Below are 27,766 nucleotides of genomic sequence, written 5' to 3'. Positions count from 1 at the left end.
GGAGCCAGTACTTAGTTTCCAGACATCACTGGTGACAGCAACTTTTGTAAAGCAGGTTGCTGAAAATCACTAGGAGTGGAGAAAAACAGGAATTAACGTTAAATTGTTTATTGATTTATCCATTCAGCAGACATTGAGTGGTTTCTGTGTTCCAGGCACTGTACTAAAATCATCCTTGTACGTACTTCCTGTGTCATACCACCTAAAAATATATTCCAGATATACATGTGTATTGCAAATCTACATGTAAAAATAAAATTGTAACAATGTTAGATGAAAAACTAGGAAAATGGTTAAATAACCCCTGAGTTATTAACCAGATTTAACTCTATAGCAATCTAAATTTTCTTCTAATGTCAGAAGAGCCCCTAGACAAAGTCAGAAGTCAAAAAGAGAAAATATGTATAATACACATGATAGACAAGGGTTAGTAAATCTAATACACGGCAATAACAAAAAAGTCTAAGAACCTTTAAGCAAAATGGGTAAAGGATTTGTTGGGAAAATTTACAGGAGAAATGTAAATGACCAGTAAACAAGTGAAAAACATTGCCCAGCTTCATTCATTGAGTCTAAATTGAGATACCATTTTCCAGCTATCAGATGGCCAACATTAAATTAAAGAGTGACAATAGCCAGTGTTATCCAGTGACTCAGGATGAACGGAAAGAGGCTCTCTCTCATACTGATGCAAACTCATGGGTCCAAATGTGAACTGCTGCAAAATTTTTAGAAAAACAATCTATTAAACTCTATTAAAATGTAAAATATTTATAACCTTTGACCCAACAGCTGAGTTTTAGTTATCTCCTAAGAACTATGAATCCCACTAGTAAAGGGTATATATACAAGGATATTTATTGTAGCACGATCAAGTAGCTAAGAACTACAAACAACCTGAATGTCTGTTGCTAGGGGAATGGTTAAATAGAAAATAAATCCATGCCGTGGAATATTATGTGGCTATTTAGAAAGCAGTTGGTAGAGTCCTGTGTATAATATGACTCCATTAGGGAAAACAAGACACAGGGTTAAAGAGTTATTTATATGCAAGTGTGTGTGTGTGTGTTTATGATCATAGAAAAAGCTGTTTAAGCCCATGTAACGGTTACTATTGGTTACCTTGAAAAGTGAGGGTGGAAATGCTTTTTCTTTTAAAAACTTCTGTATCATTTGACTAGTTACAACAAGGCTAAATGTAATGTAAAATGAAAAATCAGTTGAGAAGTTATAAAAGAGAGAATGAAAAGGGAAGGGTAAGTGGCCAAGAGACAGAAGAAGACCAGGAGAGTATAGTTTCTTAGAAGCAAGAAAGAGAATTTCCCGAGGAGAGAGATTTCCATGTCAAATACTGTTTAGAGATCAAGTAAGGTAAGGACCGAGAGGCATTTGCTGTGTTTAGTGGCTGCCTGTGGGAAGAAGTAAGGTCAGAAGGCTACTCTAGTGGGCTAAGGGGAGGCTAAGAGGAGGGGAGGGAGTGAGGCAGGGAGTGTGGACCACTCTTTCAGCAGTCTGTGCAGGGGAGGAGAGAGAGAACCCAGGGAACTAGGTAGAGACCAGCATGATTCGTTTCTTTCTTTTTAAAATTCTTATATTTTAAGATGGGAGAGACTTCCAGTCCTTGTCCCTATGTATACTTGCCACACTTGTGCATCCTATAGACACAATAGAAGGCAGAGCAAGGACACTGAAGATGCTAGAGGTGAGCAGGTGAGCATGATGTCCAGCTTCCTAGGATGCAGGAGAAACAGGGCTGAGGTTAGTTTTAGATCAAAGGAAGGACTTCATATCTGAGATTCTCACAGCTCACGGGCAGTGATTCTTAAAGTCTGGGTTGGGACCCTCCTAGGATGGCTGCTGAGCCCTCCTGAGGACCTGTGAACTGATTCGGAAATGTGGGTCAGTTCTTACCTGTCCTTTGGGGTGAAAGATGCGCAATGCTATCAAGTTTTTTAAAAAACCTGCATTTGACTTGGAGCCACTATCAACCAGAAATAAATTATTAAGGGTTTTTAGAATTTGCTCTTCACAAATTGAAATCAACATGCAATGAGAATTTATTCTAATTTGGTATTTTCTTCTGGCAGCCTGGCAAATACTCAGGGCTTGGCAGCAATCATAAAGCACATGCACATAGTTGTAAATCCCACAATTTTAATTCAGGACAATTCAGTGTATCATCCGTGTTGGTTTGGGTTGGTTATGACATTCGATTGTTGCTATTCTTGCTTTTTAATTATAAATTACAGTAAGTTTAGCTTTATCATTACCAGTCTAGTTTATTGTGGGTTGTTTGGTTAACCTCTCAATGTTTCTTGATACATATCTGGATCAACAATGTTTTTGTCATAATATTCTTATAACTAGTCTTTTAAGATACGTATGTCTTGTGGTTCACATATGAATCATCCATAATCATTTTGCTAAAGCAGATATATACATCAACACCCTGCCGTTTGCATGTACAGTGGAATACTTCACAGTGATATGCTTCTTGGTAATGTTTGCCATTTAAATAACTTATATTATCAAGGTAGATATAATAAAATTACTGGGTATTTTAAGATTTTGTTGTTGTCTAGTGATATAAATCATGTTTATAATGCATCTTCATCCCAGAAAAAGTAAATTTTAAGCCATTTGTATGTATTATGTAAATTATAAGCCATTATATATCTTGCTAGCAGCATGATTACTGTAATTTGTTAACTATGTTTTTGTCTAATTCTTTGTTATCACCAGATTCACTTTTCCCCTCTTGGAATGTGGGAACAAGTGAAATTGGTGGCAGGCTTTTTCTCACTGTGGTAGGCTTGGTCAGAAAGTTTGAAAGCTATCACTCTAAAAGAGTGACTAGGTAGGTGGCAAAGGATGTGTGGCGTCTTGAATCCAGGTAACTCACACCTCTGGTCTCATTGCTAGTGGGCTGTAAGCTGGTCACCAGAAAGATGTCATGAGAGAAGGAACTGATGGCATTGTGTTTTTCACTAACTGTTTAAGGATGTGAATGAAGACCCTGGAGAAGATGTGGCCCTCCTTTCTGTCAGTTTTGAGGACACTGAAGCCACTCAGGTGTATCCTAAGCTGTACTTGTCACCCCGAATTGAACAGTAAGTATCCGTGTCATTTATGTTATGTAGCCTGATGCTTCTCCTTGTTAATCAAACATGCTTGCTACTTCTTTTGCCACTCTTAAACTCTTAAAATGACTTCTCTTTATTGACTTTTGTTTTCTTAAAAATGAATTCTATTCAGAGTTTAGATTTCAGAGTAAATGCAGTTGGTATTTGCAACTGTGATCTTTGGATGAGACTTAGCTGTGCAGTTTGTGATGTGAATACTGTGCCTGGTAGACTGGATTCACAATTGTGACTCCTTCCAAATGCCCCTGAGTATGTATGGTTACCCGAAAGAGGACTGCTGAACAACATCCTATGCAATTTCTTGTGTATTTGTAATACTTACAGTTGTTTGCAAAAATGTAACCAGTATCCTGACAGTATTAACTTATCCAGATTAGTGAAAGGAATAGAATAAGCAGATAGCTTAAAACGATGACATGTTCGAATTATTTTTCTGTGTTGAAATAGTTCTATATAACTTTACACAACATTCAGGCTACATGGTACAAGTAGTTTATTTTATTTTATTTTTTTAACATCTTTATTGGAGTATAATTGCTTTAGAATTATGTTGTGTTAGTTTCTGCTGTATAACAAAGTGAATCAGCTATATGTATACATATATCCCCATATCCCCTCCCTCTTGTGTCTCCCTCCCACCCTCCCTATCCCACCCCTCTAGGTGGTCACAAAGCACCGAGCTGATCTCCCTGTGCTATTTGGCTGCTTCCCACTAGCTATCTGTTTTACATTTGATAGTGTATATATGTCAATGCCACTCTCTCACTTCGTCCCAGCTTACCCTTCCCCCTCCCCGTGTCCTCAAGTCCATTGTCTCCATCTGCATCTTTGTTCCTGTCCTGCTCCTAGGTTCTTCAGAACCTTTTTTTTTTTTTGATTGCATATATATGTGTTAGCATACAGTATTTGTTTTTCCCTTTCTGACTTATTTCACTTAGTATGACAGACTCTAGGTCCATCCACCTCACTACAAATAACTCAATTTCGTTTCTTTTTATGGCTGAGTAATATTCCATTGTATATATGAGCCACATCTTCTTTATCCATTCATCTGTCAGTGGACACTTAGGTTGCTTCCATGTCCTGGCTACTGTAAATAGAGCTGCAATGAACATTGTGGTACATGACTCTTTTTGAATTATGGTTTTCTCAGGGTATATGCCCAGTAGTGGGATTGCTGGGTCGTATGGTAGTTCTATTTTTAGTTTCTTAAGGAACCTCCATACTGTTCTCCATAGTGGCTGTACCAATTTACATTCCCACCAACAGTGCAAGAGGGGTCCCTCTTCTCCACACCCTCTCCAGCATTTATTGTTTGTAGATTTTTTGATGCTGGCCATTCTGGCTGGTGTGAGGTGATACCTCATTGTAGTTTGATTTGCATTTCTCTAATGATTAGTGATGTTGAGCATCCTTTCATGTGTTTGTTGGCAATCTGTATATCATTTTTGGAGAAATGTCTATTTAGGTCTTCTGCCCATTTTTGGATTGGGTTGTTTGTTTTTTTGATATTGAGCTGCATGAGCTGCTTGTATATTTTGGAGATTAATCCTTTGTCAGTTGCTTCATTTGCAAATATTTTCTCCCATTCTGAGGGTTTTGTTTTCGTCTTGTTTATGGCTTCTTTTGCTGTGCAAAACCTTTTAAGTTTCATTAGGTCCCATTTGTTTTTATTTCCATTTCTCTAAGAGGTGGGTCAAAAAGGATCGTGCAGTGATTTATGTCATAGAGTGTTCTGCCTATGTTTTCCTCTAAGAGTTTTATAGTGTCTGGCCTTACGTTTAGGTCTTTAATGCATTTTGAGGTTTTTTTTGTGTATGGTGTTAGGGAGTGTTCTAATTTCATTCTTTTACATGTAGCTGTCCAGTTTTCCCAGCACCACTTATTGAAGAGGCTGTCTGTTCTCCATTGTATATTCTTACCTCCTTTATCAAAGATAAGGTGACCATATGTGTGTGGGTTTAACTCTGGACTTTCTATCCTGTTCCATTGATCTGTGTTTCTGTTTTTGTGCCAGTACCATACGGTCTTGAGCACTGTAGCTTTGTAGTATAGTCTGAAGTCAGGGAGCCTGATTGCTCCAGCTCCGTTTTTCTTTCTCAAGATTGCTTTGGCTATTTGGGGTCTTTTGTGTTTCCATACAAATCTTGCAATTTTTTGTTCTACTTCTGTGAAAAATGCCATTGACAGTTTGATAGAGATTGCATTGAATCAGTAGATTGCTTTGAGCAGTGTAGTCATTCTCACAGTGTTGATTCCTCCAATCCAAGAACATGGTATATCTTGCCATCTGTTTGTATTATGTTTCATTTCTTTCATGAGTGTCTTATAGTTTTCTGCATACAGGTCTTTTGTCTCCTTAGGTAAGTTTATTCCTAGGTATTTTATTCTTTTTGTTGCAGTGGTAAGTGGGAGTGTTTCCTTAATTTCTCTTTCAGATTTTTCATCATTAGTGTATAGGAATGCAAGAGATTTCTGTGCATTAATTTTCTATCCTGCTACTTTACCAAAAGCATTGATTAGCTCTAGTAGTCTTCTGGTAGCATCTTTAGGATTCTCTATGTATAGTATCATGTCATCTGCAAACAGTGACAGTTTTACTTCTTTTCTGATTTGGATCCCTTTTATTTCTTTTTCTTCTCTGATTGCTGTGGCTAAAACTTCCAAAACTATGTTGAATAAGAGCGGTGAGAGTGGGCAACCTTGTCTTCTTCCTGATCTTAGTGGAAATTGTTTCAGTTTTTCACCATTGAGAATGACGTTGCCTGTGGGTTTGTCATATATAGCCTTAATTATGTTGAGGTAAGTTCCCTCTATGCCTACTTTCAGGAGGGTGTTTATCATAAATGGGTGTTGAATTATCTTATGGTTTTTATCCTTCAATTTGTTAATATGGTGTATCACATTGATTGATTTGCCTATATTGAAGAATCATTGCATTCCTGGGATAAACCCCACTTGATCATGGTGTATGACCCTTTTAATGTGCTGTTGGATTCCATTTGCTAGTATATTGTTGAGGATTTTTGCATCTATGTTCATCAGTGATATTGGCCTGCAGTTTTCTTTTTTTGTGACATTTTGTCTGGTTTTGGTATCAGGGTGATGGTGGCCTCGTAGAATGAGTTTGGGAGTGTCCCTCCATCTGCTATATTTTGGAAGAGTTTGAGAAGAATAGGTGTTAGTTCTCTAGATGTTTGATAGAATTCGCCCGTGAAGCCATCTGGTCCTGGGCTTTTGTTGGTTGGAAGATTTTTAATCACAGTGTCAATTTCAATGCTTGTGATTGGTCAGTTCATATTTTCTGTTTCTTCCTGGTTCAGTCTTGGAAGGTAGTGCTTTTCTAAGAATTTGTCCATTTCTTCCAGGTTGTCCATTTTATTGGTGTATAGCTGCTTGTAGTAATCTCTCATGATCCTTTGTATTTCTGCAGTGTCGGTTGTTACTTCTCCTTTTTCACTTCTCATTCTGTTGATTTGAGTCTTCTCCCTTTTTTTCTTGATGAGTCTGGCTAATGTTTTATCAATTTTGTTTATCTTCTCAAAGAACCAGCGTTCAGTTTTACTGATCTTTGCTATCGTTTCCTTCATTTCTTTTTCATTTATTTCTGATCTGTTCTTTATGATTTCTTTCCTTCTGCTAACTTTGGGGTTTTTTTGTTCTTCTTCCTCTAATTGCTTTAGGTGTAGGGTTGGGTTGTTGGAGATTTTTCTTGTGTCTTGAGGTAGGATTGTATTGCTATACACTTTCCTCTTAGAACTGCTTTCGCTGCATCCCATAGGTTTTGGGTCATCATGTTTTCATTGGCATTTGTTTCTAGGTATTTTTTGATTTGCTCTTTGATTTCTTCAGTGATCTCTTGGTTATTTAATAGTGTATTGTTTAGCCTCCATGTGTTTGTATTTTTTACAGTTTTTTTCCTGTAATTGATATTTAGTCTCATAGTGTTGTGGTAAGAAAAGATACTTGATACGATTTCAATTTTTTAAAATTTACCAAGGCTTTATTTGTGACCGAATATATGGTCTATTCTGGCAAATGTTCCATGAGCACTTGAGAAGCAAGTGTATTCTGTTTTTTTTGGATGGAATGTCCTATCAATATCAATTAAGTCCATCTTGTTTAACGTATCATTTAAAGCTTGTGTTTCCTTATTTTCATTTCGGATGATCAGTCCATTGGTGAAAGTGGGGTGTTAAAATCCCCTACTATTATTGTGTTACTGTCGATTTCCCCTTTTATGGCTGTTATCATTTGCCTTATGTATTGAGGTGCCCTATGTTGGGTGCATAAATATTTACTATTTTTATATCTTCTTCTTGGATTGATCCCTTGATCATTATGTAGTGGCCTTCTTTGTCTCTTGTATTAGTCTGTATTTTAAAGTCTATTTTGTCTGATATGAGAATTGCTACTCCAGCTTTCTTTTGATATCCATTTACATGGAATATCTTTTTCCATCGCCTCACTTTCAGTAGTATGTGTCCCTAGGTCTGAAGTGGGTCTCCTGTGGACAGCATATATACAGGTCTTGTTTTTGTATCCATTAAGCCAGTTTGTGTCTTTTGGTGGGAGCATTTAATCCATTTACATTTAAGGTAATTATCGATATGTATATTCCTATTACCATTTTCTTAATTGTTTTGAGTTTGTTATTGTAAGTCTTTTCCTTCTATTGTGTTTCCTGCCTAGAGAAGTTCCTTTAGCATTTGTTGTAAAGCTGGTCTGGTGGTGCTGAATTCTCTTCACTTTTGCTTGTCTGTAAAGGTTTTAATTTCTCTGTCTAATCTGAATGAGATCCTTGCTGGGTAGAGTCATCTTGGTTGTAGGTTTTTCCCTTTCATCACTTTCAATAGGTCCTGCTACTCCCTTCTGGCTTTCAGAGTTCCTGCTGAAAGATCAGCTGTTAACCTTATGGGGATTCCCTTATATGTTAATTGTTGTTTTTCCCTTGCTGCTTTTAATATTTTTTCTTTGCATTTAATTTTTGATAGCTTGATTAATATGTGTCTTGGCGTGTTTCTCCTTGGATTTATCCTGTATGGGACTCTCTGCGCTTCCATACTTGATTGACTGTTTCCTTTCCCATATTAGGGAAGTCTTCAACTATAATCTCTTCAAATACTTTCTCAGTCCCTCTCTTTTTCTCTTCTTCTTCTTCTGGAACCCCTATAATTCGACTCTTGGTGCGTTTAACGTTGTCCCAGAGGTCTCTGGGACTGTCCTCAATTGTTTTCATTCTATTTTCTTTATTCTGCTATGTGGTAGTTATTTCTACTATTTTATCTTCCTGGTCACTTATCCGTTCTTTGCCTCAGTTATTCTGCTATTGATTCCTTCTAGAGAATTTTTAATTTCATTTGTTTTGTTGTTCATCATTGTTTGTTTGCTCTTTAGTTCTTCTAGGTCCTTTTTAAACGTTTCTTGTAATTTCTCCATTGTATTTCCAAGCTTCTCGATCATCTTTACTCTCATTACTCTGAATATTTTTTCAGGTAGGCTGCCTATTTCCTCTTCATTTGTTTGGTCTGGTGGGTGTTTACTTTGCTTCTTCATCTGCTGTGTGTTTCTCTGTCTTCTCATTTTGCTTAACTTACTGTGTTTAGGGTCTTCTTTTCACAGGCTGCAGGTTCGTAGTTCCTGTTGTTTTGGTGTCTGCCCCCAGTGGGTGAGGTTGTGTCAGTGGGTTGTGTAGGCTTTCTGGTGGAGGGGACTGGTTCCTGTGTTCTGGTGGATGAGGCTGGATCTTGTCTTTCTGGTGGGCAGGACTGCGTCTTGTAGTGTGTTTTGGGGTGTCTGTGAACTTAGTATGATTTTAGGCAGCCTCTCTGCTAATGGTGGGGTTGTATTCCTGTCTTGCTAGCTGTTTGACATGGGGTGACCAGCACTGGAGCTTGTTGGTCGTTGAGTGGCTCTGGTTCTTAGTGTTGAGACGGAGGTCTCTGTGGGAGTTCTCGCTGCTTTATATTACATGGGGCTGAGAGGTCTCTGGTGGCCCAATGTCCTGAACTCGGCTCTCCCACCTCAGAGTCTCAGGCCTGACACCCGGCCGGAGTGCCAAGACCCTGTCCGTCACGTGGCTGAGAAGAAAAGGGAGGAAAAAAAGAAAGAAAGAAAAATAAATAAATAAAATAAAAAAATAATTAAAATAAAAAATAAAGAAATATTATTACAAAATTTTTTTAATTAAAAAATTTTTTTTAAGTAAGAAAAAAAAGGAAGAGAGCAACCAAACCAATAAACAAATCCACCAATGATAACAAGTGCTAAGAACTATACTGAGATAAACATAAGAATCAGAAACTAGTCAGTTGCACACAGCAAACCCCAAGTCTACAGTTTCTCCCAAAGTTCACCGCCTCAGTTTTGGGATGATTTGTTATCTATTCAGGTATTCTACAGTTGCAGGGTACACCCAGCTGATTGTGGAGACTTAATCCCTTGTTTCTGAGGCTGCTGGGAGAAATTTCCCTTTCTCTTCTTTGTTCGCACAGCTCCTGGGGTTCAGCCTTGTATATGGCCCTGCCTCTGCATGTAGATCAACCTCTGACATCTGTTCTTCGCCCAGACAGGAGGGGGTTATGGGGCGGCTGAATAGGGGGCTCTGGCTCACTCAGGCCAGGGAGAGGGAGGGGTACGGAATGCGGGGTGAGCCTGTGGCCGCAGAGGCCAGTGTGACGTTGCACCAGCCTGAGGCACACCGTGTATTCTCCCGGGGAAGTTGTCCCTGGATCACGGGACCCTGGCAGTGGCGGGCTGCACAGGCTCCTGGGAGGGGAAGTGTGGATAGTGACCTGTGCTTGCACACAGGATTCTTGGTGGCTGCAGCAGCAGCCTTAGTGTTTCATGCCCGTCTCTGGTGTCTACACTGATAGACACGGCTCATGCCCATCGCTGCAGCTCGTTTAGGCAGTGCTCGGAATCCCCTCTCCTCACGCACCCTGAAACAATTGTCTCTTGCCTCTTAGGTAGTTCCAAACTTTTTCCCAGACTCCCTCCTGCTAGCTGTGGCACACCAGCCCCCTTCAGGCTGTGTTCACACAGCCAACCCCAGTTCTCTCCCTAGGATCTGACCTCTGAAGCCTGAGCCTCAGCTCCCAGCCCCCGCCCGCCCCGGCGGGTGAGCAGAGAAGCCTCTCAGGCTGGTGAGTGCTGGTCGGCACTGCTCCTCTGTGCGGGAATCTCTCTGCTTTGCCCTCCGCATGCCTGTTGCTGCACTTTCCTCTGTGGCTCCGAAGCTCCCCCCTCTGCCACCCGCAGTCTCCACCCGCGAAGGACCTTCCTAGTGTGTGGAAACCTTTCCTCCTTCACAGCTCCCTCCCAGAGGGGCAGGTCCCGTCCCTATGCTTTTGTCTCTAATTTTTCTGTTTTCTTTTACCCTCCCCAGGTACGTGGGGAGTTTCTTGCCTTTGGGAGGTGTGAGGTCTTCTGCCAGCGTTCAGTAGGTGTTCTGTAGGAGCTGTTCCACATGTAGATGTATTTTTGATCTATTTGTGGGGAGGAAGGTGATCTCCATGTCTTAGTCCTCTGCCATCTTGAAGGCCCTGTGGTACAAGTAGTTTAATATCACGTTTGTGTTTTAACTCAATAACTTTATTCATCAGTAATGAATCTTATAAGGACTAGCTTCGCAACGTGCTTATTGTTGGCTAAAATGCTTTACTAGCTTATTCGACTTCAAAGGAAGTTGAGGTTCATCGAAAATGGATTGTAAGCAGATTTGGTTGGGAACTTTTGACAGGACAGATTTTTCATCAGCAGAGAGAGTTTTTACAGACCAATTGAAATGTATTATTAAAATTCTCTGTAAGTCATTTAGTCAGGGTTGGCTGATTTCTGTCTGAGATGTGGTCACCATCCACATTCATGTACTAAGCTATTTTCACCCCCTCTGTCCTTAGTTGCGCTAATTTATGAATCATGGACATACCGTCTTACACGCTGATAAAAGACATGGCTGTTTATCCTCAAATATGGGAGATTTTGAGCATTAATAACCCACAGGCATTCTCTCCTCTATTTATATACATGACAGCACCTAGAACAGGATCTTACAGTAACAGGCACTCAATGAATGTTTTCATTTATAACTGAAAATACTGACCCATAGCAGTAAGAGGCCAAAGGGTGTTGAAGGCAGTACAGTGAAGTGGTAACAGGCAAGGGTTCCAGGGTTAAGCATATCTGGTTTAAACCTGGGTTCTGTCACTTAGCAGCTGGCAAAATAGGTAACATCTTTGAACTTGTTTCCTCATCCGTAAAATAGGGGTAATAATACCTATTTCATAGTGTTGTTTTGAGCATTCTATTAAATACTGTTCATAAAGCATTAACTGCAGTGCCTGGCACTATAGCAAGGAGTAGCTATTAATGTTATTATCACTGATATAGTTTACAGGAGAAGAGTGAGGGACTGAGTGAGTGGGTTAGTGGTTAGTAGGACAAGTCGGGACAGAAAAGGAGAGGATGAGTGAACAAGTGAGTGAATACTAGTTCCGGAGTAGCCACTCAGGACATACATAATGAGCGAAATTAAGAAGGTATTTTGGTGATGACAAAAAAGAGTTATCAATAAAACATCACAAGATGTGGGTAATAAGAACATATCGGTTAAGCTGCAGCCGAGAACTTGCCAGCTGAGGAAAGCAGTGTTGCCAGCGTCCACGCTACTGTTCTTTGAAGTGATCGCACCTACTTTGCACGTGAACTTGCTAATAAAATATTTCTCACTCTAAAAGTCAAAGATATGAGGGGGAAAATTGTTGGTGAAGGGAATATTTTAAAAGCGATTTCCTATTTCTAAAATCTGACTTTCTACATTTACCCCCCTCTTTTTATGTTAAGAACTGGCCACAGCTTACTTTTCCAGATCAGTTTCCAGTCATTTCCCCTTCTGTAGCCTGTGCTTCACTTGACGTTTTCTTAATTCGCATGTACTCTCTTGCCTCCATGCCTTTGCTAAAGCTGTTACCTCCATGTAAAATCCCTTCTCTAATGCCCTCTTTGCATTGAAATATTATACATTTTCTAAGGCCTTAATCAAACGCCGTCTACCACCCATTTTCCCTGAGCACAATTAGTCTAGCCTTCCCCTGAGTTCTTATAACACTGAATGTATATCACTCTTATACTCTGCCCACCATAGATTTAGTTAGTGGTGTGCGTTTTTGTTTTTTTTTTTTTCATCTTTTAACTATGAAGCAACTCAAGGGCAAGGAACACGTCTTTTCATTCCTTTAATGCTTTTACGAATGCAGTACATAGTAACTAATAGCAAATAATAGTCAATAATTGTCAGTGTTCTAGGTCAGTAAGTAATTCTCACAAGAAAATGTGAAGATGCTGCACTGAGAAGTTGTACAGTTTTCCTGGATGATACAAGTTCACTTAGTAGAGCTGCACTTGTAATACCAAAGAAAAACGAACAAAAGTTATGCCCTTCAGTAGAAGTTGTAAAAATGAGGTTTTAGAGAAAGGTGAAAATGGAAAGTGGCCAAATTGTGGTATGACCTTCTAAGGGCTTACCTAGTTGCTAAAGTTATTAAGATCTTTGGTTAACTCTTGCAGAGTTCAGAGCATAGAAAAGAAGTAATGTCATTTCATTAAGGCCAAGGTCATAGGATAGACTCTAGGAACTGAGTGAAGAGAGGTTGGTACTATCTTTGATATTGCGTTAAGCTCTCATTTGTTTTCTGTGTTTCATGCTATCCTGTCAACTTTTAACTATCGAGGCATTGATTATAGAGTCAGTCTTGGAGAGTTCTTTCAGGAGTCATGGGAAAAGCATCCCATGTGGGCCCGCCCGAAGCTGATGCCAGAAGCTTGCCCTAGCCGAGGCTTGTACTCTCTTTGGCTTCTGCTGTGGCTCTTTCTAGGAAGTTCCAAGTCCCATGCAGTGTATTTGACAGGCAGAGGCCCAGGAGACCAATAGCCTGATCCACATTAGGTAAAAATTGTCAAGAAAAGACTCTCCATGAGCGTGGAAGGATATCTTGAGCTCGGGAGATACCCCACGTCAGTCTGGCTGGTATATCTCTGCCCCGGCTTGTCTGTGCAGCAGGCAAGTGCTCACGTTAACTAGTCTCAGACATAGGAGAAGGCTACTTTGGGGTCTTGTCATCAGATGTGAGGAAGGGGATCATTTACTGTACCCTAAAGATTTCTAGGGACATGGATACCAACTGCCCCCAAATTAGAGACTGCCACAAAAGGGAACATCTGTCAGAGACATTGGGTAGAAAACTCCCAAGTGTATTATAATTTATGGAGCTCTGCGATGCAATCTCACTTCAGAAGTCTGTCCTGGAATTTTTGTCTGGCGTTTCTGGCAGCGCTGGAAAGCATGACTGACTGGTCGCCTTTATAGCGTTTAGATGCGTGTTGTTTCCTGGTCTCCCACTGTGTGCGTACATGGCTTGCAAAGTAAACGCTGCTGAGAACTTTGTGTTCTTCTCCAACAAGGGACATTTATGAAATGCACATATTTCAGGGTCCATACATTTGTTTTCCAAGGAACCAAAACCAGTCAGTTGAATTAGACACAAAGGACTGTTCATTAAATTAAAAAAAGTTAGTGGTAAAGTATGCAAAAAAAGCTAGTGGTAAGTTATGAAAATTAAATTTTGGTTGAATAATAGGAGTGGGGGGGGAACTAGATTCCAAACCAGTTGGCTTTTTTTCCTGGCATAAAAGCTGGAATCGTAGGATAACGTCATCAGAGCTGGCACTAAACCTGCTCTACCTTCCCCTCCTCCCCAGACTGCTGGCAGTTCTGGTGGTGACACTGGAGGTTAAATGGGCAGCAGAGAATGCACAGTTCTCTTCCCCAAAAGGTGTGGGCCCTTTCCTTGGCTTGAGCTGGTTTGTGGGAGTAGTTTGAAGAAAACCAACTCGTCACTCCCTGTGCTGTTCCCACTCTGTGCATAAAAAGAGGACTTCAGCCCCTGAGGCGCACCAGGTGGCATCTTTCACAAGTACAGAATTTGTTTTTAGAACTTTGTGTTGTTGAGTTCCAGCCCCGCCTTGGAAATAAATACTCAAAGCTTACCAGCCCACAGACACCATTAGTGAGGCCTGTGCGCCTGCAAATATCCATGCATTCATTCTTCCAGGCAAAAAAATGCAGTGAAAAGTGACCAAGTGTAAGGCCCTTTGCTAGATGCTTCAAAATGAGATATGGCTTATGCCCGTAGTTTGCTTACAATCAGTAAGGGAGGTAAGAACAAATATGACACGTTCCAACTTGTATATAGAAAAAGCACGATTAGATTTGGCATTAGAAGCCCTCTGCTCCTCCACTTGCGAGCTGGCAGTCTTGCTCAAGATACTTAACCTTTTTGAGCCTCATTTCATCTTCTGTAAAGGGGGATACATCTTAGGCTGCAGTTTCATCCACTCCAAGGTGGGATATATATGAAAGTGCCTACTGTAGTGTGTGACTCATGGTTGATGTTCAGTTAGTGCTTCTTGAGTTGTATAAACACCTAAGAAAAGACATTAACTACTGAAAGACTTCAAGGGAAGAGGAGGAGATCACATTTCCAATCAATTTGTGAGGAGGGGACTTTGGAAAACTTTGGAAGTGTGGCACTTCCAATGCAGTGTGGCTTTTCTAGAGATTAAACATGTAATACTGTAACAATAAAAATGTATTTGTTTTGTGCTTTGAAATGTTCAAATTGCTTTAAGATTTAGCATCCCATCTGATCTTCATGATAATATTCCTAGCATTAGGTTTTTTTTTTTAATTGAAGTATAGTTGATTTACAATGTTGTGTTAATTTCTGCTGTACAGCAAAGTGACTCAGTTATACATATATATACATTCTTTTTTTATATTATTTTCTATTATGGTTTATCATAGGATATTGAATATAGTTTCCTGTGCTATACAGTAGGTCCTTGTTGTTTATCCATTCTGTACATAAAAGCTCACATCTGCTAACCCCCAACCTCCCATTCCATCCCTCCTCCAACCCCCTCCCCCTTGGCAACCACAAGTCTGTTCTCTATGTCTGTGAGTCTGTTTCTGTTTTGTAGATAGGTTCATTTGTGTCATATTCTAGATTCCACATATAAGTGATATCATATTTGTCTTTGTATTTGTCTTTCTCCTTCTGACTTACTTCTGACTTACTTCACTTAGTATGATAATCTCTAGGTCCATCCATGTTGCTGCAAATGGCCTTATTTCATTCCTTTTTATTGCTGAGTAGTATTCCATTGTATATATGTACGACAATTTCTTTATCCATTCATCTGTCGATGAACATTTAGGTTGTTTCCATGTCTTGGCTGTTGTGAATAGTCTAGCATGAGTTTTATAATACATCTTTTTCCCTCTAAAACCTGGAATTCTTAGACCCTTCCTAGCATCCTTCACTACCTTTACTTCCTTTTCCAATCCATTAAATTATACTAAATTATGTTTCCCTGATTCCACCCCTAGGCCTCTTTTATGGCCTCGCCTCTTTGTGGATGACCCTCAAATCCCTATTTCTAATCCCAGCTTTTCTCCCTGTTTACAGATCTGCTTTTCTAGCCACTTGATAGATACATCCTTTTGTGCGTTCAGTTGACACCTCAGATTCAGAGTGTCTAAAACCAAACTCATCATTCCTCCAGTAGATGAGTGTTTTCTGCTTCACGGCCTTCTTTCTGTTCACAGCACTTGCATGGTCTTCAGTGCCCAGGTGCTGCATCTCAAGGGCAATAGCCAGCCCGCTGTTTTATACTAGAAACCCTGTCTCCACAATGTCTCTACTTTTGTCATTCCTCCTGTCATTTCACTTCAGTCCTTCAATTGCCATGTCTCCTGATGGCCTTGTAACTTTTCCTCCTATTTCAGTTTATTTTGCACAAAACTCTCACTATCTTCTTGAAGTAAGTTCCGGTCATGTAGTGTCCTTTCCTTGCTCCACACCACCAGTGTCTCCCTGTTACCAACTGAATTAAGCACAGCTCTCTCACCATCCAAAGTATTCTCTGTTTTAGTCCCAGCTTGCCTTTCCACCCTGATCTGGCTTCTATATGTTTCCTGTTGTTCAGCCCAGCTGGTTTTTTGTGTGTGATTTCCTGTGAACACCCTTTGTACTTTTTTCATTGTTGTATCTTTGCTTGGACTGCTTCTTATACTAGGACATTGAATTTATTTTCCTCTCCTATAGGGTCTGTCCTCTTTATTCTTCTCCATCGCCACCTTCTCCGTGGAACTTTTCTGCCCACCACCACCTGCCTCTCCAGCATGACTGCACTCTCCTCTCCTGTGTTTGTGCCTCTATTATCATCCTGTTTCCCTGGACTCTAAACTCTATAAGGGCGGGCTTCTTTTTCCAGCAATTGAGGGTTGGTGAGCCACAGCCCACCTCCTGCCAAGCTGACCCTGCCCTCGGGTCCCACGTGAGCTCAGCCACAGTCGCCACATATTGGACTCCCTGGTGGGGCAGAAAGCTTTGGACCTGTTGGATCCCTGTGCCTGCAAAGGCAAGTGGTTTCCATTGTTGTTTCTTGTTGCTGTGCTTTGTGGCGAGCCAGGAGGCTTGTTTCCCTGTGAACCCTGGCCTTGTTTCTGAGAGGTGGAGCTTTATTTTGTAGGAGTGGCTTATCAGCTGAATCCTGGAAGTGGTACATATGCTTCTGATCTAATGTGACCTGTCATCTACTCCTGCTGTGGCCTTTCCAGCCTCTCTTTCCCTGCCTTTACCCCCACAGTGTGTCTGGCCACAGACATGGTCACTTGGAACATTTGGATAGCCTGTAATCCACAAAGACTGGGATAAGCGGAAATTTGACTAAAGGGCCTAGAGAAGGGGGGTGGGGAGAACTGAATATTAAAGTAATACTTAGAATTATGGGTGAGATTATGGATATTAAATTCAGATAAATCAGAGAAAATAAGTTTTTTTAAAGCAATGAGCAAATTCAATATTTTGTGATTTTATTTAAATTTGATACTGAATGCAACATCTTTTTTTTTTTTTAACATCTTTATTGGGGTATAATTGTGTTACAATGGTGTGTTAGTTTCTGCTTTACAACAAAATGAATCAATTATATATATACATATGTTCCCATATCTCTTCCCTCTTGCGTCTCCCTCCCTCCCACCCTCCCTATCCCACCCCTCCAGGCGGTCACAAAGCACTGAGCTGATATCCCTGTGCTATGCGGCTGCTTCCCACTAGCTGTCTACCTTACGTTTGGTAGTGTATATATGTCCATGCCTCTCTCTCGCTTTGTCACAGCTCACCCTTCCCCCTCCCACAACATCTTAAGAGGATGGGGAATTTTCATTTTAGATGCTCAAAAGATTTTTTAGAATAATTAAAGAAATTGTGCAACTAAACACAGGTAGATTTAAAAGAAAAGTAAATCTTGCCTTTTATTTTTAAAGCTGTATCAACTGTCTCAAGAAATGAGACCCCAGATCTCTTGGGATGATTTTGTGTCAGGATTTAAGTAATAGAACATCATAGTAAACATGGTTTAATTTAGCCTTACTTACGTTTGCTTGAGTCACTGAGATAATCCTATAATAAATATTGTACTCCTGGAGTGGGTTTTTTTTTCTCTTTGATAAATATATAGTCCAGAGTATGCTAAGACAACCAGCTGTCAGGAGAGATGTGTATTTGGTTTTAGTGGAGTGAGCTATCTTAGTCTCTAGGGACTTGAGATGTTCATTTTACTAGTCCGGGAGCAGGGCCAGAAGGGTTCTTCGTGACTTAGAATGGAATTCTGAAGAGTAAGTTCAGCAAGTTTTCATTAGTGAGTTTGGCCTTTTGTCTTGCCTGTGCCTCCCAAAAGATCAAGAGCTCAGCCTGCACTTGGAAACATTATAAAAAAGACCAGAATGGAATTTAGTTCAGGGAAAAAAATCGATCAGTCCCCAAATACCATATTTTTGGAAACATTCTGGTGCAGAACTCCTGTCCCCCCAGCTGCCTAAGTTAGTGATAGATTAATGTTTTTATCTAGCTTTCTTTTTAGGCAGACAATAGACAATTAGAAAGAAGATGTATATAAGTCTGTGATACCTTAAATCTCCCTGCTACATGTTTCTTAAACTTGTTGGACCCCTAAGCTCTGTGTTAGATTTATTTTGTGTCTTTGGGCAGTTCTGTGTCTTGTTTCTTTCAAATGCTGTTCTCTCTATAGCATAATGATTAGCTTAAAGCTGTAAGATATAATGTGTCCTCATTTAAAAGCTGAGGCCTAGCACCTTTCTACTAAACATCTCAAGGATTTTGTGCAGAGTTTTTTTCTGTAATGAAGACGAGAACCTTATGATTTTCAATTTAACAGTACATCTCAACAGCGAAGCTCTGAGCACTGATCATTACATGCAGTCAGTGTTCATTTATATTTATTCACAAGTAGGAAAATATTCCTCAGTGAAAGGTCTGAGATAAAGAGTGGGTAGTTCATGAAAACATTAAGCTGTGTTATAGGCGGGAACAGAGAAATAAGAAAGCGGAAGAGAAAATAGTCTAGAGTGTTCCAGAACTGATGGAAGGCACCAAATAGAAGAAGTACAAGGAATCTCAAACAGGCTAAATAAAAAGAAATTGACACCTAGATACATCATCTGAACAGCAAAGAGGAAAAGTATCTGAAATTGACACATTATGTGTAAAGGAATAGCAGATTGACACCAACCTCGTTGACAATCTTGGAGAGTCACGGACTTTACCCCAGAAAAATGTACAGACACAGAAAGTTTAAATAAAGTTCTGAAAGTAACACACCTGCCCCTGAAGCCAATTTATAAACTTCATTTAAGGATCCTTGTTCTAGATTTCATTTCTTCATTGTTAATTACCTTCTATACTATCTCATGCTGAAACAATCATGGAAGCTTCAGATTTAATATCTAAAGTGCAAATTATCATCTAACATTGCCCATCTCCCCTTCCTCAAAATCTCCTCTTCTCCTATGTTCTTATTTTCATTAATGACTTAACTGTCCTTCTACTGAGCACAGCCATGAAACCTATTTTTGACCTTCCTCCTGCCATTGTTTCCTGTATCTAAACTGCCACTTGATGTTGCCTCGATGGTGTCTCTCACATTTATCTCCTCACCCTTCCTCCCAGCCCTGTTTCAAGCCTCTATGTTCCTAACTCTTTGCAGATTAATCTTTCAAAAGCAGAACTCCATCCATGTCACTGCCTTGCTTAAACACTCTTAGTATCTCTTTACTGAACAGGCGAGAAAACTGCCTGCTACATTGTCCTGTGTGAGGAGCTCAGCACCCACCATACCCCCAGCCCCTGTGTACCACATATCCCAGACACGTGAACCACAGGCGATGCAACCAGGGACAGGTACTTCTGGGGATTCTCCTTAATTTTTTTTATAAGTGTAGCTGTATTTGTTTAAAACTTTTTTTTTTTTTTTTTTTTTTGTGGTATGCGGGCCTCTCACGGTTGTGGCCTCTCCTGTTGCGGAGCACAGGCTCTGGACATGCAGGCTCAGCGGCCATGGCTCACAGGCCCAGCTGCTCCGCGACATGTGGGATCTTCCCGGACCGGGGCACGAACCCGTGTCTCTGGCATCGGCAGGCAGACTCTCAACCACTGCGCCACCAGGGAAGCCCTGTTTAAAACTTTATATCCAACATTTTTAGGTGTGTTGTAGCAAGAGGACTCTAGGTTATCTAGGTGGCCATATTGCCAAGATGTTCTTCTGCCAAGTGTCTTGATTGTTCTGGTTTCCACAGGGTCGACTATGATTGTAGATGTGCTCTGAATGATATTCCACTGATATTCTGCTGTGTAGCTGTTGAAACTCTTTCCTGTTTTTCTTTACTTCTTGTGTTTTTTAGTAAACCTCTATCCTTTCAGATAACTTAGCTGAGCCATTGTCATCTCTCCATCAGACTATTGAAATACTGTTCTAAGTGGTCTCCTGCACCCACTCCTTCCCCTTTTCCATCTAGTTGCCACGCTGCAGGCGGAGTGGACTTCCAAGAACAAGTCTGCTCTCATCATCCTCTTGCTTAAAAGCCAAGTTCATCCCCTTCCCTCATAAATGATCACTCACCAGCTTTATCCAACTTGTTGCTTTTCCCCATATCTCCCAGGCATATGCCTTTTTTTTTTTAACTACCTACCTAATCTAGTATATCCTCAAGTTCTAGCATTTTTTTCTTCATACTGTCTTGAAGTCTGAACTCCTCCAAGTCTATTTCTTCCTATCTTGTTGTTTCAGTTAACTTCCTTTTTAATCCTTTTTGTCAGTAACTGGGTGGAAGTAGAAACTAGTGTGTAAAAAATGAAATTATGAAAAAGATGGTCATCTGTGCTATGAGGCACTTATCCCCATTCCTTCCAAGTGTGAAGAACGATCTTTAATGTCAAAACCTTTTACATGAGGGTGGAAGGAAGGCTGACTACAAGGAGTCAGCACAGGAGAATTTTTTAGGATGATGGACTTGTTCTGTATCATGATTGTGGTGGTGGATATACAAATCTATGCATTTGTCAAAACTCATAGAACTGTGCATCACAAAGACTGAATTTTACTGTGAGTAGAAAATAAACTAAAAAAACATTTCACAGACCTATGCAGATAGAAGTAATACTTTTAGCATTTCATGTTAATAAGTGATGAATTAAATGCCTTTTAAATGAACTTATATTTTTTTAATCACAACAGGTTATATATATATTTGAACAATGGATACATATATACACTTGTATATGCTGTATATTTGTGGATATATATGTATATATATGCATGTAGGTGTGTGTATACATATATGTATATACACATACATATTTTTATGTATGTGATATCTCTCTCTCATACACACACACACACACACACACACACACACACACACACACACACAGCATTTATTTGGTCCTCAGATGCTTGGTGTCCAATAAATTAGTAAACCTGTAAGTCTAAGGCCCTATAGTGTCATGAAGACAACAGATTGGGAACGTTCGCTATAAGGGGTATATAATGAATGACCATTTTTCTAAGAATTCTTTTGTTCTTGTTGATTGATATTTGCTTCAGTAAGAGCACATTTTAACTGCTTTCTTGCTCTCAAAATAGCTAACATATCATTATGTTAGGAAGCACCTTTTAACCTTATTATTTTGGCTCACAGTGGAATGACTGATTCGTGAAGACCCTGCCATTTGCACTCCTGTCTGCCCAACACAAACATCTAGGTTTCTTAGTTTAGCTCACGGTGGGGACAGAGGTACTCCAGGAGCAAGGATCCAGGGTACTGAGCCCTGACACTTGGGAGCTTTCCTCTTGTGTTTAGGCCTTGACCTCCATGAAGTTCATGTGGTTCATAGCACTTCTGTCCCAGTGCTTCTAGCTCTCAGACGTTCCACTGGTTCTCATGTTTCTCAATATGTTTCTATCTCCATGATCTGTGAATTGGTCTATTACATTAATATATCTTTTATTTAGTTTACAGAGCAGAGTGTGGGTGTCGACAGGGGGATAAGTCAGTTGGGTTTTAAAAATAAAGTCATTCTATCTCGTCTTCTCCCTGAAAATGTGTATGGTTTGTTATATCCACAACATGATTTCAAAGGGTAATTATTTAGTACCAAAAAGTAATGGCATGGTTCTTGATTACAAGTGTTTGGCATGAGTAGGTAATGACTAAGGTTCTTAGTGTATAAAATTTATATATAAAGTGGAACCTCTTATACTGTTGTTGGAAGAAAGGTCTAACACCACGTTTCAGATTTTACTATGTGACATTTTATTAAAGAGCATGTGATTTGATCCTGGTATGTCTGATTTTGAATCCCATAATTCAGGGCTAATAATTTTACTGGATTGTTTCTGGACTTATTAAAATTCAGACATGCTGTCTTTCACTAGCAGCACTATTAACTTTAATGAATGGAGAAGCCTTTAGTTTTAAAGAAAACAAATGATGAGTTAACATAATATCGTAAATAGGACCGTAACAGGGAATGGACATCTTCTCTGTGAACATTATCTTTTATAGAGGGCTTCAACAAAATAGAGGTCATTCTTTTTTTTTTTTTAACAGTTTTATTGGAGTATAATTGCTTTACAGTGGTGAGTTACTTTCTGCTTTATAACAAAGTGAAAACAAAGTGAATCAGCTATACATATACATATATCCCCATATCCCCTCCCTCTTGCATCTCCCTCCCACCCTCCCTATCCCACCCCTCTAGGTGGTCACAAAGCACTGAGCTGATCTCCCTATGCTATGTGGCTGCTTCCCACTAGCTATCTGTTTTACATTGGGTAGTGTATATACGTCCATGCCACTCTCTCACTTTGTCCCAGCTTACCCTTCCGCCTCCCCGTGTCCTCAAGTCCATTTGCTACTTCTGTGCTTTTATTCCTGTCCTGCCCCTAGGTTCTTCAGAACCATTTTTTTTCTTTTTTCTTGTTTTTAGGTTCCATATATATGTGTTAGCATACAGTATTTGTTCTTCTCTTTCTGACTTACTTCAATCTATAGGACAGACTGTAAGTCCATCCACCTCACTACAAATAACTCAATTTTGTTTCTTTTTATGGCTGAGTAATATTCCATTGTATATATGTGCCACATCTTCTTTATCCATTCATCTGTGGATGGACACTTAGGTTGCTTCCATGTCCTGGCTATTGTAAATAGAGCTGCAATGGACATTGTGGTACATGACTCTTTTTGAATTATGGTTTTCTCAGGGTATATGCCCAGTAGTGGGATTGCTGGGTCATATGGTAGTTCTATTTTTAGTTTTTTAAGGAAACTCCATACTGTTCTCCATAGTGGCTGTGTCAATTTACATTCCCACCAACAGTGCAAGAGGGTTCCCTTTTCTCCACACCCTCTCCAGCATTTATTGTTTGTAGATTTTTTGATGATGGCCATTCTGACCGTGTGAGGTGATACCTCATTGTAGTTTTGATTTGCATTTCTCTAATGATTAATGATGTTGAGCATCCTTTCTTGTGTTTGTTGGCAATCTGTATATCTTCTTTGGAGAAATGTCTATTTAGGCCTTCTGCCCATTTTTGGACTGGGTTGTTTGTTTTCTTGATATTGAGCTACTTGAATATTTTGGAGATTAATCCTTTGTCAGTTGCTTCATTTGCAAATATTTTCTCCCATTCTGAGGGTTGTCTTTTCATCTTGTTTATGGCTTCTTTTGCTGTGCAAAATCTTTTAAGTTTCATTAGGTCCCATATGTTTATTTTTGTTTTTATTTACATTTCTCTAGAAGGTGGGTCAAAGAGGTTCATGCTGTGATTTATGTCATGGAGTGTTCTGTCTGTGTTTTCCTCTAAGAGTTTGATAGTGTCTGGCCTTACATTTAGGTCTTTAATGCATTTTGAGTTTATTTTTGTGTATGGTGTTACGGACTGTTCTAATTTCATTCTTTTACATGTAGCTGTCCAGTTTTCCCAGCACCACTTATTGAAGAGGCTGTCTTTTCTCCATTGTATATTCTTGGCTCCTTTATCAAAGATAAGGTGACCATATGTGCGTGGGTTTATCTCTGGGCTTTCTATCTTGTTCCATTTATCTATATTTCTGTTTTTGTGCCAGTACCATACTGTCTTGATTACTGTAGCTTTGTAGTACTGTCTGAAGTCTGGGAGCCTGATTCCTCCAGCTCCATTTTTCTTTCTCAAGATTGCTTTGGCTTCGAGGTCTTTCGTGTTTCCATACAAATCGTGCAAGTTTTTGTTCTAGTTCTCTGAAAAATGCCATTGGTAGTTTGATAGGGATTGCATTGAATCTGTAGATTGCTTTGGGTATAGTATAGTCATTTTCACAATGTTGATTCTTCCAATCCAAGAATGTGCTATATCTCTCCATCTGTTTGTATCATATGTCATTTCTTTCATCAGTGTCTTATAGTTTTCTGTATACAAGTTTTTTGTCTCCTTAGGTAGGTTTATTCCTAGGCATTTTATTCTTTTTGTTGCAGTGGTAAATGGGAGTGTTTCCTTAATTTCTCTTTCAGATTTTTCATCATTAATATATAGGAATGCCAGAGATTTCTGTGCATTAATTATGTGTCCTGCTACTTTATCAAATGCATTGATTAGCTCTAGTAGTTTTCTGGTAGCATCTTCAGGATTCTGTATGTATAGTATCATGTCATCTGCAAACAGTGACAGCTTTACTTCTTCTTTTCCAATTTAGATTCCTTTTATTTCTTTTTCTTCTCTGATTGCTGTGGCTAAAACTTCCAAAACTATGTTGAATAATAGTGGTGAGAGTGGGCAACCTTGTCTTGTTCCTGATCTTAGTGGAAATGACTTCAGTTTTTCACCTTTGAGAACGACGTTGGCTGTGGGTTTGTCATATATGGCCTTTATTATGTTGAGGTAAGCTCCCTCTTTGCCTACTTTCAGGAGGGTTTTTATCATAAATGGGTGTTGAAGTTTGTCAAAAGCTTTTTCTGTATCTATTGAGATGATCATATGGTTTTTCTCCTTCAATTTGTTAATATGGTGTGTCACATTGATTGAGTTGCATATATTGAAGAATCCTTGCATTCCTGGGATAAATCCAACTTGATCATGGTGTATGAGCCTTTTAATGTTTTGTTGGATTCTGTTTGCTAGTATTTTGCTGAGGATTTTTGCATCTATGTTCATCAGTGATATTGGCCTTTAGTTTTCTTTCTTCGTGACATCTTGGTCTGGTTTTGGTATCAGGGTGATGGTGGTCCTGTAAAAGGAGTTTGGGAGTGTTTCTCCCTCTGCTGTGTTTTGGAAGAGTTTGTGAAGGATAGGTGGTAGCTCTTCTCTAAATGTTTGATAAAATTCACCTGTGAAGCCATGTGGTCCTGGGCTTTTGTTTGTTGGAAGATTTTTAATCACAGTTTCAATTTCACTGCTTCTGATTGGCCTGTTTATGTTTCCTATTTCTTCCTGGTTCAGTCTCAGAAGATTGTGCTTTTCTAAGAATTTGTCCATTTCTTTCAGGTTGTCCATTTTATTGGCGTATAGCTGCTTGTAGTAATCTCTCATGCTCCTTTGTATTTCTGCAGTGTCAGTTGTTACTTCTCCTTTCTCAATTCTATTTCTATTGATTTGAGTCTTCTCCCTTTTTTTCTTGATGAGTCTGGCTAATAGTTTATCAATTTTGTTTATCTTCTCAAAGAACCAGCTTTTAGTTTTATTGATCTTTGCTATTGTTTCCTTCATTTCTTTTTCATTTATTTCTGATCTGATCTTTATGATTTCTTTCCTTCTGCTAACTTTGGGGATTTTTTGTTCTTCTTTCTCTAATTGCTTTAGGTGTAAACTTAGGATGTTTATTTGAGATGTTTGTTGTTTCTTGAGGTAGGATTGTATTGCTATACACTTCCCTCTTAGAACTGCTTTTGCTGCATCCCATAGGTTTTGGGTCATCGTGTTTTCATTGTCATTTCTTTCTTGGTATTTTTTGATTTCCTCTTTGATTTCTTCAGTGATCTCTTGGTTATTTAATAGTGTATTGTTTAGCCTCCATGTGTTTGTATTTTTTACAGTTTTTTCCTGTAATTGATATCTAGTCTCATAGCGTTTTGTTTGGAATAGATACTTGATATGATTTCAGTTTTCTTAAATTTACCAAGGCTTGATTTGTGACCCAAGATATGATCTATCCTGGAGAATGTTCCATGAGCCCTTGACAAGAAAGTGTTATCTGCTGTTTGTGGATGGAATGTCCCATAAATACCAGTTAAGTCCATCTTGTTCAATGTGTCATTTAAAGCTTATGTTTCCTTATTTATTTTCATTTTGGTTGATCTGTCCATTGGTGAAAGTAGGGTGTTAAAATCCCCTACTATTATTGTGTTACTGTCGATTTCCCCTTTTATGGCTGTTAGCATTTGCCTTATGTATTGAGGTGCCCCTATGTTGGGTGCATAAATATTTACAATTTTTGTATCTTCTTCTTGGATTGATCCCTTGATCATTATGTAGTGTCCTTCTTTGTCTCTTGTAATAGTCTTTATTTTAAAGTCTATTTTGTCTGATATGAGAATTGCTACCCCAGCTTTCTTTTGATATCCATTTACATGGAATGTCTTTTTCCATCCCCTCACTTTCATTCTGTATGTGTCCCTAGGTATGAAGTGGGTCTCTCGTAGACAACATACGTACGGGTCTTGTTTTTGTATCCATTCAGCCATGTCTTTTGGTTGGAGCATTTAATCTGTTTACATTTAAGGTAGTTATCGATATGTATGTTCCTATTACCATTTTCTTAATTGTTTTGGGTTTGTTATTGTAAGTCTTTTCTTTTTCTTGTGTTTTCTGCCTAGAGTAGTTCCTTTAGCATTTGTTGTAAAGTTGGTTTGGTGGTGCTGAATTCTCTTCGCTTTTGCTTGTCTGTAAAGGTTTTAATTTCTCTGTCAACTCTGGATGAGATCCTTGCTGGGTAGAATCATCTTGGTTGTAAGTTTTTCCCTTTCATCACTTTCAGTATGTCCTGCCACTCCCTTCTGGCTTGCAGAGTTTCTGCTGAAAGATCAGCTGTTAACCTTATGGGGATTCCCTTGTGTGTTAATTGTTGCTTTTCCCTTGCTGCTTTTAATATTTTTTCTTTGCATTTAATTTTTGATAGTTTGATTAATATGTGTCTTGGCATGTTTCTCCTTGGATTTATCCTTTATGAGACTCTCTGCGTTTCCATACTTGATTGACTATTTCCTTTCACATATTAGGGCAGTTTTCAATGATAATATGTTCAGATATTTTCTCAGTTCCTTTTTTGTTCTCTTCTTCTTCTGGGACCCCTATAATTCAGATGTTGGTGCATTTAATGGTGTCCCAGAGGTCTCTTAGATTGTCCTCTATTCTTTTCATTCTGTTTTCTTTATTCTGCTCTGCGGTAGTTATTTCCACTATTTTATCTTCCAGGTCACTTATCCATTCTTCTGCCTCAGTTATTCTGCTATTGATTCCTTCTAGAGAATTTTAATTTAATTGATTGTGTTGTTCATCATTGTTTGCTCTTTAGTTCTTCTTGGTCCTTGTTAAACGTTTCTTGTACTTTCTCCATTCTATTTCCAAGATTTTGGATCATCTTTTTTTTTTTAACATCTTTATTGGAGTATAATTGCGTTACAATGGTGTGTTATTTTCTGCTTTATAACAAAGTGAATCAGTTATACATATACATATGTCCCCATATCTCTTCCTTCTTGCATCTCCCTCCCTCCCATCCTCCCTATCCCACCCCTCTTGGTGGTCACATAGCACCGAGCTGATCTCCCTGTGCTATGTGGCTGCTTCCCACTCAGTAGCTATCTATTTTACATTTGGTAGTATATATATGTCCATGCCACTCTCTCACTCTGTCCCAGTTTACCCTTCCCCCTCCCCATATCCTCAAGTCCTTTGTCTAGTAGGTCTGCATCTTTATTACCGTCCTGCCCCTAGGTTCTTCTGACCATTTTTTTCCCTAGATTCTATATATATATATGTGTTAACATATGGTATTTGTTTTTCTCTTTCTGACTTACTTCACTCTGTATGACAGACTCGAGGTCCATCCACCTCACTACTCAGTTTCATTCTGTTTTATGGCTGAGTAATAACTCAGTTTCATTCTGTTTTATGGCTGAGTAATATTCCATTGTATATATGTGCCACATCTTCTTTATCCATTC

The 27,766-nt window shown here is 39.2% G+C and overlaps 1 protein-coding gene across 9 annotated transcripts in view; it reads left to right on the top strand.

Annotated features, from left to right (window-relative positions):
- The window catches only part of BABAM2 (BRISC and BRCA1 A complex member 2), a 491,572-nt gene that overhangs the window by 283,300 nt on the left and 180,506 nt on the right, over positions 1 to 27,766 (top strand). For all 9 annotated transcript variants that reach the window (XM_079940869.1, XM_079940870.1, XM_079940873.1 and 6 more), the window contains one exon: positions 3,001 to 3,110. In XM_079940869.1, coding sequence (XP_079796995.1) covers positions 3,001 to 3,110 — 110 coding nt within the window. The remainder of the gene's footprint in view (positions 1 to 3,000; positions 3,111 to 27,766) is intronic.

Source organism: Stenella coeruleoalba, assembly GCF_951394435.1.
Source record: "Stenella coeruleoalba genome assembly, chromosome: 13".
Lineage (NCBI taxonomy): Eukaryota > Metazoa > Chordata > Mammalia > Artiodactyla > Delphinidae > Stenella > Stenella coeruleoalba.
The sequence above is the reverse complement of the archived record's forward strand: the minus strand, read 5'-3'. Positions and strand labels throughout refer to the sequence as shown.